At 47.9% G+C, this 13,575-nt stretch overlaps 1 protein-coding gene across 1 annotated transcript; it reads right to left on the reverse strand.

Annotated features, from left to right (window-relative positions):
* Window positions 1-1,305: 1,305 nt before the first annotated feature.
* LOC144326769 (uncharacterized) lies at window positions 1,306-3,245 on the reverse strand. The gene has a single exon (XM_077923561.1). It carries the CDS (start codon window positions 3,243-3,245, stop codon window positions 1,926-1,928), a length of 1,320 nt encoding a protein of 439 aa, XP_077779687.1. The 3' UTR covers window positions 1,306-1,925.
* Between the last annotated feature and the right edge of the window lie 10,330 nt (window positions 3,246-13,575).

Below are 13,575 nucleotides of genomic sequence, written 5' to 3' on the forward strand. Positions count from 1 at the left end.
TTTGTGGTGGATGCTGTGCCCATGGCCATGATGTTTGATCTGATGGTGACTTTGGGCTGATCTAGTGCAAAAATCATGAGGATCCATGAGGATCCATGTTTTTTAACCATGTTTTTGCGCCCCTGCGCCCCCCCTGAAACAGTGGGTGCGTGATTTTTTTGATGCTTTCTACAGAGTAAGACATGGTCTCCTGTATCATGGTGGTTTTATTTAATTTGAATGAAAAAATCATATGAATTCATGAGGATCCGTGTAGATCCGCCTTTTACCTTTTTCCATCAGGGACTTTGTCTGAATCCCCCCCCCCCCCTTGAACGCAAGAGGGCTTGCATAGCAGAGTAAGAAATAAAAACAACAACCCTCCCGCCCCCCCATGCAGGTGTGCAGTCCATAGATTGTTTTTAATGTGCGAAACGCCTGGGAGAAGAGCAATGCTTTCGCCTGTTGCCTAAAGATAAGGTCCTCCTCCGAGGGGTCTTCTGATGGGGTATAGATACTAAATTTAATAGTATTAAGACGATCCTGGCCAGCAATGCCCGCCCCTCACCCCTCGCCGGCCTCCTGCCTTTGCACCAGATCCCTGCAGGAGGAAGCTTCTCCCCCCCTCCCCTTCAAGGCCCCCTTTAAGGAAACAGCTCCCTTCCCTCCCTTCTCTTCTCCCCGCCCGGATCTTGTGCAGGGCCGCCTCTCCCCGTCCGGGGGCTTCTCATCCTGGACCCCCTCGCAAAGCCCCTTCCCTCCTTCCCCGCCATTGGCTTTGCACTCACCCGAAATCCTGGGCAGCGGGGGCGGGAATGGGAGCCCCCGCGTGGGAGGCAGGGAGTGAGGGCGCTTAATTAGGAGGCTTGATTAGGAAGAAGCCCCCTCCTCCGCCTCCGCACAATGCAGCCCCGCTTCCCGCCTCCTTCCCTCCCTCCTTTGCCAGCTCCGATTTTATCTCTGCTGGTGAAGCCGGAAGTGGAGGCAACTCGGAGGTGGAAGGAGAAGTTTCTCTCCACGCTCAGCCTCTTTATTTGATAATTGGGGGAAGGAAAACCTTGCAGCACCCAACCAATGGGAAGACGAGGGAGGGAACGTGTGCATGGGGAATATAAACTCATTCTGTGCCCCAGCTGGACTGTGCCTGCTTTGGAGCCCCATATTGTCCTCAATAAGGGACGCTGGTGGGCTGTGGGTTAAACCACAGAGCCTAGGGCTTGCCAATCAGAAGGTTGGCTGTTCGAATCCCCGTGAAGGGATGAGTCCAGTTGTTCTGTCTCTGTGTTGCAAGGATAAGGATCAAGCAGACGCAGCAATGGAGAATAAGAAGGTGAAGTTTATTGCCGGGCAATAAGGACCCAGTTGGAATCTTTTCCAAAGAACTGGGACCCCGATTGACAGAAACACAGGGGTCTTTATACCTGAGCAAATCACAGCAAATCATAGATCATCAGACAATCATGAAGGACTCATACTTGGTCAGCAAAAATATCAGCCAATCAGCAAGCAGTTGTCACGCTCCTAGCTACTGGTATAGCACTGGTCAAGCGCTGGGTTCCAGTTCCGCTTTCCAATGCTCCCAGTGACGCTCAGTCTAACCTTTCCCCTAGTTATGACAGGACAGGGAGCTTGGACATTTTGTGGTTTTGCTCTTCCTGTTCTGTGGATTTATTTAGCCTGTATCTGAGGGGAATTTTGTACCAGAATCTCTGATTCATGTCTTTGTCCGGGGTACACAGATGTTTCTAGGGGAAAGGTCGGTTCCTAACTTGCTGTTTCAAGCAGTTTGCAGCACAGCTTCCCTTTTGATTCAAGTGGATTTATAAAGTACTGTAATCCTTGATTTGTGTAAGCATATATGAATATATATTGATTATTGATAACTGGTTATATGGATAATATAGGGGTAGCCCTTCCTTCCTTGCCTCATTCCCCCCTTTTCAAGCTCAGAGAGAAGATTCATCTGACTCCTGAGCTTGAACACCACTCAGGACATCAGAGTAAACCGTTGCTTCCTGCAATGGGGCCTGTTCCTGCACTGGGACCTGTTCCCCAGGCATTGGGACCTGCTCCCTATGCATTCGCTCATAACCATCGTCTTCCTCTGGCTCATCTGGCACTGGGGGCAAAGCTCTGTATATTGCCATAATGTGAGGGTCAGTGAGATGCTTAACATTGCGGGCTATCATTCCCCTAAGCAAAGACAGACAACAAGGGATTACAGAAAGAAACAACAGAAAAACAATTCCTCCTATGGCTAAGGCGGTCAGAATGCCATGCACCCACCCCTCTCCTGGTATCCACGACCATACCTTTTCCCAGGGATTCTGGGTGGGTGTGTTGTCAGCTACCAGAGACTGCAGTTTTTGCAATTGGTCCTCAATTGTCTTGTTGAGGTCGTGGAATTTAACCTGGCACCGACCTTTTGGGACAATTTTACAAAAACCGCCTGCTCGTGCAAGGAGGTAGTCCAAAACCAATCTATGGGTCATTGTCAGTTGGTTCAAATCCTCAACCTCTGACTGCAAGGAGCGCAAGACATGGGTGGTGGCATTGATAGTTTTCTCCAGCCTGCATGTAAGAGCAAACAGTGCCTTTCTATTTTGCTCAGCAACTACTCCTGGGTAAATCCCCATTGAGAGGAATCCTATAAATCCACCCCCAACGCTCCCTACAGAATTTGCCAGATAAATTTCATCTTCACAGTGGTCGCCCAGGGCCGCCCTTTTCCGTCTGCTTGCAAGATGAGGTACCTTGTGATTGACCTCCACTGCAACCGGAAAGGTAAATGCCCCCACTCCAACACACTGGAAATTTCCTGGGTGGAAATTTGTTGCCAATCCATCATATAGAAACCAGAGGTTAGGATCTTTAATCATCCAACCAGAACAAATGGACCCTTGTCCGGTGAAATTAACCGAATATTGAGGAAAGTATGGGTACAGATCTGAAGAGGTAGTATTGCCCTGGTAGGAGGCATTGTGGGAGCCCCAAAGCCAAAATTTATCCGAGCATTGGGTATAATTTCCCAGCCATCCTTTGTCCATGTGGTACTTAACTTGGGGCCAATACTTCCATTTGGAATTCCATACTCCAGTGGCATGACAGCAAAAACATAGACCTTTTGTGGTTCTGGTGTATCTGAGATATCTGTAGGGGATGTCATTCATTTCAATAGGTGGGGCTGCAAAGAGACCACTCTGATTGTAAAGTAGGCCTGCCAGCACGACATCAGGATCCTTGATTAAACCAGGTATAAGGGACATGTCTGCTACCTTCCTTGGGTGTTCATAATATAGGGTAGCATTTTCCCCATATATCTGGAACATGTGTTCAGCATGGTTTATAAAAACATTACCTACTACCATTGGGCCTCTCTGGAGCCACAAGCACATCAAAATCAACAGAAGCTTCATTTTCATTTTCCCCATGTATACCTTCAAGGTTGAATCTTATTAGTTCTGGCTCTAGGTCAATGTTAATACGATGATCCTTCTTATATACACAAAATACAATGATTAGGACCAGAAGGAGTGAAATTGCAACAATTATATAAGGTAGCAGGTACCAGAACATACCCTTTAGTGAGATATATCCTCCCGCTCGGCCGCACCCAGTGGACTTATTAGTGGTCCCCAGGTTCTGGTCGAACTGGCGAGGTCAACTCACACTGTATACACTCTGCAACTGCTACCTTGAAGGGACCTGTGGGTGGTGGAGGAAAAACAGCTACAGTGACCAGTATGGCACCGGGAAATGCTCCTTGGGGAGGTGGGCAGGAGAAGCAACGTATGGCTCTCCTAGGTTCCCCTGGCATGTACTTTCCCTTGTATGTGAACTATTGTCGTGGACCTGGTTGTGCCCAATCTGGTATGTAGAACTCCCAAAGAAAGAAAGGAATGTAACAACCGTACGTAGTTACCCAATCCACCCACCTGTCATGAATGTCCCCCCTTTTGTTCACCCTTGTTATTGTTATTTGTACTAAGGGTTTATGAGCAAGGTCTGGCTGGAATCTGGGATTAACTGAAATTTTAACTGGTAGGGGTCCTCCCATACGCTGGTGCAGCTCCTCAATCTTCCGGTGTGCGTAGACTCACTGGCTTCCGGGGTGCAGTGAGAGCAGACCTGTAGTCCCGTTGCCCGTGCTCCTGCCCGCTTCCGGTGGGGCTAGGTGCAGGGGTTCCTGGTGAGTTTCAACTTCAGAGGGTTAGATGGGTTCAGCTCACAGTTCCAATGACCCTCAGACCGCTTCAGACGAGAATGATGAATCCACGGGGTTACTTCCGCAACTTTCACCGCAGTTGGTGTGGCCAGCAGAACCGTGTAGGGACCTTTCCACCGAGCCGTCAGCGGTTCGTCTTTCCAGTCTCGAACCCAAACTCGGTCTCCTGGCCGAAAAGGATGTACCGGTTCGGATAGGCAGATGGGAATGCGTTGGAGACACCACCTGTTTAAATCAAGAAAAATACGAGAAAGAGCCTGGATTTGTTCTGCAGTTATTTGCCCCCCCACTTGAGTCAAGTCTGCTGTTCTCCCCACTGCTATTGGAGGTGGTCTCCCATACAAAAGTTCAAACGGAGAAAGTTTCAGTCTCTTTGTTGGTGAACATCTGATCCTAAACAAAGCAATAGGCAACATGTCTACCCATTTACAATGAGTTTCCTGGCACAATTTTGCTAACTGCGCTTTAAGAGTCCGATTCATCCTTTCTGTTTTCCCTGAGCTTTGAGGTCTATAGGCCGCATGTAGCTTCCATTGTATTTGCAAGGCTTTGCATACACCATCCACTATTGATGCAATGAAAGCTGGACCATTGTCACTGCCTATACACCTTGGTAGACCAAACCTTGGAATGATTTCCGTTAAGAGGCGTTTTATAACCTCCTGGGCTTTTTCTGTCCTAGTAGGATAGACCTCAGGCCAACCTGTAAGAGAACATGTGAAGACCAAGAGAGCCTTGTAACCCTTTGCCCTTGGCATTTCCGTAAAATCCACTATTAAATTTTCCATTGGCATTAGGCCTGTTTGCTGTATTCCTGGTGGAGGAACTGGGCCTTGCTTGGGGTTGTTTTTTGCGCACAGAAGGCATGCACGTGATACTGCTTCTGCCAGCTGGGAAATCCTTGTTATGTAGAATTGCCTATTCAGGCTTTCCCGCAATGCTGTGGCCCCATAGTGAGTGGACTCATGATATTGCTTCACTATGTTCCTGCCTAAGGCTTCTGGAACAAATACTCGTTGGTCTGGGAGGATAAACCATCCATCCTGTGGTGGCATTCTGTATCCCCCTTCCTGTTGTGCCCATTCCTGTTCTGCCTCCGTGTAGATGGGCTTTATTTGCTCTAAATCAACTGCTGTAGGAAGAAGAGATGCTGTTATAGAGGCAGGTGGTGGTGGCAATAAAGCTGCCCGTTTTGCAGCCAGATCCGCCAATTGATTTCCCTTTGCTGCTTTTGTGGTTCCCTTGCTGTGGCCTCGGCAATGTATGACCGCAACCTTTCTCGGAGCCCACACAGCTTCCAAAAGCGTTTCCAATTCCGGGCCATATTTCAGTGCTTTCCCTTCTGCCCCTATGAGGCCCCTCTCTTTCCACAAAGCTCCGTGGGCATGTAGAGTTAAAAAAGCAAACTTTGAGTCTGTGTAGATATTCACGCTACAGCCTGCTGCTAGCTGAAGAGCTCTGGTTAAAGCCACGAGTTCCGCTTTCTGCGCTGAGGAAGAAATTGGCAGAGGCTGTGCTTCAATGACATCAGTTAGAGTAACCACAGAATATCCAGCCCTCCTTTGCCCCTCCTTCACAAAGCTGCTCCCGTCCGTAAAATATTCTATATCTGGGTTTTTTAACGGTTCATCCTGCAAATCTGGACGGCTAGAGTAAATTGAGTCCATTACTTGTATGCAATCATGAGGTTCATGATCCACTGACTCAGGAAGGGGTAACAAGGAAGCGGGGTTCAAGGTGTTTACAACTTGCAAATGTACTTGTGGGTTACCACACAAAAGCCCTTGGTAATTTGCCATGCGCTCGTTGGAAAGCCAATAACTTCCTTTGTATTCCATTAATGTCAACACAGCATGAGGCACATTCACATAAATCTCCTGTCCAAAGGTGAATTTAAATGCCTTTTTGACCAATAGGGCTGTTGCAGCTACTGATCGCATACAAGGTGGCCATCCTTTTGCCACTGCATCCAGTTGTTCTGACAAATAAGCTACAGGTCTTTTCCAACTTCCCAACACTTGAGTCAAGACCCCTGCTGCAATTCCAGATTTCTCATGAACGAAAAGATAAAAAGCTCTTTCTGGGTTTGGCAAAGCCAAGGCTGGAGCCTGCATCAGTTTAGACTTTAATGTATTGAAAGCTTTCCGTTGCTCTGCATGCCATTCAAAATGAGCATTTTCTCTGCCTTTTGTGCTCTCATATAGAGGCTTTGCTAGGGTGCTAAAATCAGGGATCCAAATTCGACAGAAGCTTGCGGCCCCCAAAAACCCCCGCAATTGCCTGCGGCTTGTGGGTTCCTTAATGACACAAATGGCTTCCTTCCTTTCGGATCCCAATGCCCTCTGCTGGTGAGAAATGTGAAAACCCAAATATTTCACTGTCTCTTGGCAAATTTGTGCCTTTTTCCGAGACACCTTGTATCCTGCCTCCCAAAGGAGATAAAGCAAATCCTCTGTGGCCTTTTTGCAAGTCTCATAGGTATCACAACTGATCAATAAGTCATCCAAAAATTGCAAAAGAATTGTTTTCCCAGGTACTGAAGGGAATTTAGACAAATCCTGGGCAAGGGCTGTTCCAAAAAGTGTTGGCGAATTCTTGTAGCCCTGGGGCAATCTTGTCCACGTTAATTGGGTTTTTGTCCCCTTGTAAGGATCCTCCCATTGAAATGCAAATATTGGCTGACTCTGGGAGGCAATCCGGCAACAGAAAAAAGCATCCTTTAAGTCCAATACTGTAAACACCCTGGCCTCTGATGGAATTAATCCTAGGAGATTGTAAGGATTGGGCAAACATGGATGCACAGTCTGAATTAAATTGTTAATCCTTTTCAGGTCTTGGACTGGGCGGAACTGGTCCGAATTTGGCTTGCGCACTGGGAAAAGTGGAGAATTCCAGCTGGACTGGCACTTTACCAAAAGCCCGTATTGCAAAAATTTGTCTATATGCATCTGCATTCCCTCTGCTGCTTGTCTTGGAATTGGGTATTGTCTGGTTGCTATTGGCTTTGCCCCTGGCTTTAGGTTTATTATGAATGGGGCTATATTCTTTGCCATGCCTGGTGGGTTGTCCTCTGCCCATACTCCAGGTGGGGCTCTCAGATTTATAGGAATCTGTGAAATGTCCTTTTGGGAGTCTGTTTTTGATAAAGCCCCCATCATTTTCCATGCCTGTTCCCTAGGCACCTCCACTGTGACAATCCCTGATGCAGCCTGGGGTAATTTCATTTCTGCCCCTTTTGGTGTGAAGGTGATCTGTGCTTGAACCTTTGACAGAAAGTCACGTCCCAGCAAGGGGATTGGGCATTCAGGGACATACAGAAATTGATGTGTAAGGGTTTTCCCCCCAATCTGGCATTCTTGAGGTTGCAAAAACGGTGTAAGGACCCTGTTGCCTGTGGCCCCCACAATTGTCACTGCTTGGTTGCTTTTCGCTTTTAACGGCTTCGTGAGCACCGAAAATTGCGCACCTGTGTCTATCATGAAATTTACTAAGCGGCTCCCCAGTTTAACCGAGACCATGGGCTCTTGGGAGCCTAAAGAAAGAGTTGAGCCCGGTCTGTCCTATGCATTCTCATTCTCATATTCCTCCAATTGCGCTAATCCAACAAAATCTCTGCTACTTCCTCTGTTCCTCACATATCTTCCAGCTTGCATCCTTCCTCTCTGCGATCCCCATCCACGTCCACGCTCCCTCTGTTCCCTGAATTCACCTTCTCCCTCTGTTTCCCTCGCTTCAGGGCACTCCTGTTTCCAATGACCTTCCTTTCTGCAAATTGCACACTGATTCCTTCCCAATGGCAATCCCCTTCCTCTTCCTCTTCCTCGTGCCCTACTGGAACCTCTCCCTTGGGCACCTGTGTCAAATGCTGAGCCTTGGCTGATGGCTGCAGCCAAAAACACTGCCTTTTGTTTCATTTCCCGCACTCTGTCCTTCTTAACCTCATTTTCTCTGTTCAAATAAACCCTTTGAGCGATTGCTAGGAGCTGATCCATTTGCAATGTTTCAAAAGCGTCTAACTTTTGCAATTTCCTCCTAATGTCCGTAGCACTTTGAGCCACAAATGCCGCATTCACCATTTGCTTACTTTCTGGGGCTTCTGGATCAAAGGGGGTGTAAATTCTATAAGCCTCCATTAAGCGTTCCAAATAATTTGAAGGAGATTCATCTTGGAATTGAAGAACCTCAGCCACCTTAGAAATATTTGTAGGCTTTCTGGCAGCACCCTTTATAGCCTTTATAACTTCCTGCCGATAATTGTCCAAGGCGTCCTTATCCCTTTCTGGGTCCCACCCTGGATCTGTGAGTGGATACCTTGCACGGACCCAAGCATCTGGATTGTTTTCAGAGTTTGGCACCTGAGCCTTAAGATTGTTGTCTGCAGTTGTATCTATCCTTCTCCTTTCCTCAGAGGTGAAAAGAGTCATCAAAAGATGCCTGCAATCTTGCCATGTAGGCAGATGAGTTACCATAATGGAAGCAACTAAATCCAGCATGGCCTGAGGTTTTTCTGAAAAGGGTACCGTATGCGTTTTCCAATTCAATAAATCCGTGGTTGTAAAAGGGACATATTGAAGTGTAACTGCCCTAGAAGGCCAAGGACCCGTTGGTCTCCCATTTGCATCCACTGGCCGTGGCTCTTGGGGCCCCAAAACAGCCCTTAGGGGAAGCATTGGCGCTGGTGCCCCCTTGTTATTACGTAAGTAATAGCCTCCTTTTGAAAGCTTAGGTGAGGCTGGGCTTTGAGATGTACTAGGCAAATCACTTTCTCTCATTTTAAGGACCAACTTTTGTCCAGAATCTGTAATTGCATCCATCAATTTCCATAATTTAGAACTGTCATGGCTTTCTGGGGTTCTCAATGAATTAGTTTGTTCCCCCCATGCTCCAGACATTTGAAATGCGCTGGTTCCCCCTCCCTCTCCCTCCGTCTGTGTTTGCAAGGCTGACATGTCCTGGTTGTATTTTTCCTCGGGAGGGGAGGGTAACGTGCTTTGATCTAGAGCAGCTGTTTGTTTTGGCTGGGAAGGCAATTCTGCGAGGCTAGGCACATCCAGCGATGCTCGAGAGGGTGGGGCTGCCTGCGAAGCACCATTTGTGGCTTGCGGGGCTTTATTCATTGCAGGCTGAGATTGGCTGGGCATAAGGATCTGTCCTGCCATTGCATTTTGGTCTGGCCATGCTTGCCTTGAAGGCGGCTGTATTGCTTGATTCCTGCTGCTATAATTGTATGGAGGGGGAGGGATTCCTTCCTCCTCTGAAGGACCCACATAAATTTTCCTGTCAGCTGCAGAAACTGTTAAGGGTTTTCTGGCTTCCTGCCTTACAGCGAAAATCTCGCAGCTGTCACTTCCTTTTTTCATCCAATCTGGATTTTTTAAACAAATAGCAGTCCACTTCGAAATGTAATAGTACTGCTCCCTAAACAAATCCGGATTTTTCATTATTGAATCCATAACTGCTTGACATCTCTCAATCCTAAAGGAGCCATTTTGTGGCCAGGATTTGACCTGTTGGGGCCATATCTGTTGACAATATTTCTTTAAAACTTCCTTACTTGGTCTGACCTCCCCTTGTTCTTCTGGGAAAACCTTCTTAAAATTTTCTAACATGCATTCTAAGGGTGTACAGGCTTGAGCTGGTTTTGAGCATTTCCCCCCCATAGTTCTGCAGAAACTTTCCCTCTTCACCAGACAAACACTTCCAGCTAGGCAGTTTCAAAAATAGAACAAGGGAAAACCACAGCACACTTCCTTTTTCAACTCAGTTCTTACACATTCACCCGGCGTCCCGGGACTTTCACACAGACAAACACAGCCCTTCCTCCCCCCTTCGCCTGCGGCGAACAACTTGGCAGAAATCACACACTTTCATACAGCGTTTTTCTCCCCTTTTTCTTCCCTCCCCCACAGCTGTTTTTCCCCAACTTTTCCCTGCAGAACCTCTTCCCTTCCTTTGGTTGACCCAGCTTCTCCTCCCTCACCTTTTAGGTGATCCTTTCCCTTTAACGGGAGGTTACTGGTGGGTCACCCTGAGTGTTGATCAGCACTCATTTTTATCTCAACTCACCGTGAGTTCCTGTCGTGGCGCGCCTTTCCTGTTGGCTCCCCTTCAGATTGTCCTTGTTCGGTCCTTGCCTCCGTCTTGTTGGGATTCCGCGCCGAAGGCGATTGCCTTCCTCCCTCGGAAATGATGTCCGATAGGCGCCTGGAGAGAAGCCAAAAATCCTCCGGCGGTTCTCCCCCCAAGAACCGGAGGCCGGCTCTTTTTGGGTAAAAAACCCCTACTGGCCTGTGTGATCCGAGTCACGGCACCAAATGTTGCAAGGATAAGGATCAAGCAGACGCAGCAATGGAGAATAAGAAGGTGAAGTTTATTGCCGGGCAATAAGGACCCAGTTGGAATCTTTTCCAAAGAACTGGGACCCCGATTGACAGAAACACAGGGGTCTTTATACCTGAGCAAATCACAGCAAATCATAGATCATCAGACAATCATGAAGGACTCATACTTGGTCAGCAAAAATATCAGCCAATCAGCAAGCAGTTGTCACGCTCCTAGCTACTGGTATAGCACTGGTCAAGCGCTGGGTTCCAGTTCCGCTTTCCAATGCTCCCAGTGACGCTCAGTCTAACCTTTCCCCTAGTTATGACAGGACAGGGAGCTTGGACATTTTGTGGTTTTGCTCTTCCTGTTCTGTGGATTTATTTAGCCTGTATCTGAGGGGAATTTTGTACCAGAATCTCTGATTCATGTCTTTGTCCGGGGTACACAGATGTTTCTAGGGGAAAGGTCGGTTCCTAACTTGCTGTTTCAAGCAGTTTGCAGCACAGCTTCCCTTTTGATTCAAGTGGATTTATAAAGTACTGTAATCCTTGATTTGTGTAAGCATATATGAATATATATTGATTATTGATAACTGGTTATATGGATAATATAGGGGTAGCCCTTCCTTCCTTGCCTCATTCTTATATACACAAAATACAATGATTAGGACCAGAAGGAGTGAAATTGCAACAATTATATAAGGTAGCAGGTACCAGAACATACCCTTTAGTGAGATATATCCTCCCGCTCGGCCGCACCCAGTGGACTTATTAGTGGTCCCCAGGTTCTGGTCGAACTGGCGAGGTCAACTCACACTGTATACACTCTGCAACTGCTACCTTGAAGGGACCTGTGGGTGGTGGAGGAAAAACAGCTACAGTGACCAGTATGGCACCGGGAAATGCTCCTTGGGGAGGTGGGCAGGAGAAGCAACGTATGGCTCTCCTAGGTGTTTGATCTGATGGTGACTTTGGGCTGATCTAGTGCAAAAATCATGAGGATCCATGAGGATCCATGTTTTTTAACCATGTTTTTGCGCCCCTGCGCCCCCCCTGAAACAGTGGATGCGTGATTTTTTTGATGCTTTCTACAGAGTAAGACATGGTCTCCTGTATCATGGTGGTTTTATTTAATTTGAATGAAAAAATCATATGAATTCATGAGGATCCGTGTAGATCCGCCTTTTACCTTTTTCCATCAGGGACTTTGTCTGAATCCCCCCCCCCCTTGAACGCAAGAGGGCTTGCATAGCAGAGTAAGAAATAAAAACAACAACCCTCCCGCCCCCCCATGCAGGTGTGCAGTCCATAGATTGTTTTTAATGTGCGAAACGCCTGGGAGAAGAGCAATGCTTTCGCCTGTTGCCTAAAGATAAGGTCCTCCTCCGAGGGGTCTTCTGATGGGGTATAGATACTAAATTTAATAGTATTAAGACGATCCTGGCCAGCAATGCCCGCCCCTCACCCCTCGCCGGCCTCCTGCCTTTGCACCAGATCCCTGCAGGAGGAAGCTTCTCCCCCCTCCCCTTCAAGGCCCCCTTTAAGGAAACAGCTCCCTTCCCTCCCTTCTCTTCTCCCCGCCCGGATCTTGTGCAGGGCCGCCTCTCCCCGTCCGGGGGCTTCTCATCCTGGACCCCCTCGCAAAGCCCCTTCCCTCCTTCCCCGCCATTGGCTTTGCACTCACCCGAAATCCTGGGCAGCGGGGGCGGGAATGGGAGCCCCCGCGTGGGAGGCAGGGAGTGAGGGCGCTTAATTAGGAGGCTTGATTAGGAAGAAGCCCCCTCCTCCGCCTCCGCACAATGCAGCCCCGCTTCCCGCCTCCTTCCTTCCCTCCCTCCTTTGCCAGCTCCGATTTTATCTCTGCTGGTGAAGCCGGAAGTGGAGGCAACTCGGAGGTGGAAGGAGAAGTTTCTCTCCACGCTCAGCCTCTTTATTTGATAATTGGGGGAAGGAAAACCTTGCAGCACCCAACCAATGGGAAGACGAGGGAGGGAACGTGTGCATGGGGAATATAAGCTCATTCTGTGCCCCAGCTGGACTGTGCCTGCTTTGGAGCCCCATATTGTCCTCAATAAGGGACGCTGGTGGGCTGTGGGTTAAACCACAGAGCCTAGGGCTTGCCAATCAGAAGGTTGGCTGTTCGAATCCCCGTGAAGGGATGAGTCCAGTTGTTCTGTCTCTGCTCCTGCCAACCTAGCAGTTCGAAAGCACATCAAACTGCAAGTAGATAAAGAGGTACCTGTTGTAGACAAAATCTGCCCTTATTCCCTTATGGGGGACACAAGAGCCGTTGTAGAGTCCTTTGCAGGTTTTCCATCAGTTGGAGAAAATAACAAGAGGCCAACCAGAGAATATTGAGAAGCAAAGCAGCTAATAAGACTGATCTTTATTGAACTGGTTGCTCCCCTCACACGCAGGAGAAAGGAGGACCCCGAACAAAGGTGTGCCTGCCCTTATATAGACCTTTTAAATTCCCTGCCCTAGAGCTCAAGACCACCCCTCCATACATCATACCTACATCACAGAAGGGGTGTAACCCAAGACCACCCTCCACAAACATCATACCTACATCACAGAAAAGGCGGTCTACAACAGAAATTTGAATTTTGTTGTTTTTCATGCTGCCAGGTTATGTGATAATGCCTTATCTGATTGCCTTTCCTGGTAGTCTGACCATTCCTTTGAGACGGTGATTACTCAATTCCTGAGACAATGGGAAGGTTCCCTCACCGCTCCCTCCTTGCAGAGAAAACATTTGGTCAGTTTTGGAGTCAAAATGGTTTCAGGGCGGTCTTCCTGTGCTGCTCCAGACATGTGGTCCACATATCTATGTACATGATTGGTTTGTACACTTATGAACATTCATTTTATATATATATATATATATATATATATATATTTGCTTTCGTAGATTTTCACGGGTACAGGAATGCAGGTTTTGGTGTCCTCGGGTGTCTTCCCGTGTAAAAGTTGGGGTGTCTAGGCGACGTTTCGACGAGGTCTCACTCGTCATCTTCAGGCTGGTGCTTTTGGCTTCTTGTTACTGGA

Source organism: Podarcis muralis, chromosome 2 (assembly GCF_964188315.1).
Source record: "Podarcis muralis chromosome 2, rPodMur119.hap1.1, whole genome shotgun sequence".
Taxonomy (NCBI): Eukaryota; Metazoa; Chordata; class Lepidosauria; order Squamata; family Lacertidae; genus Podarcis; species Podarcis muralis.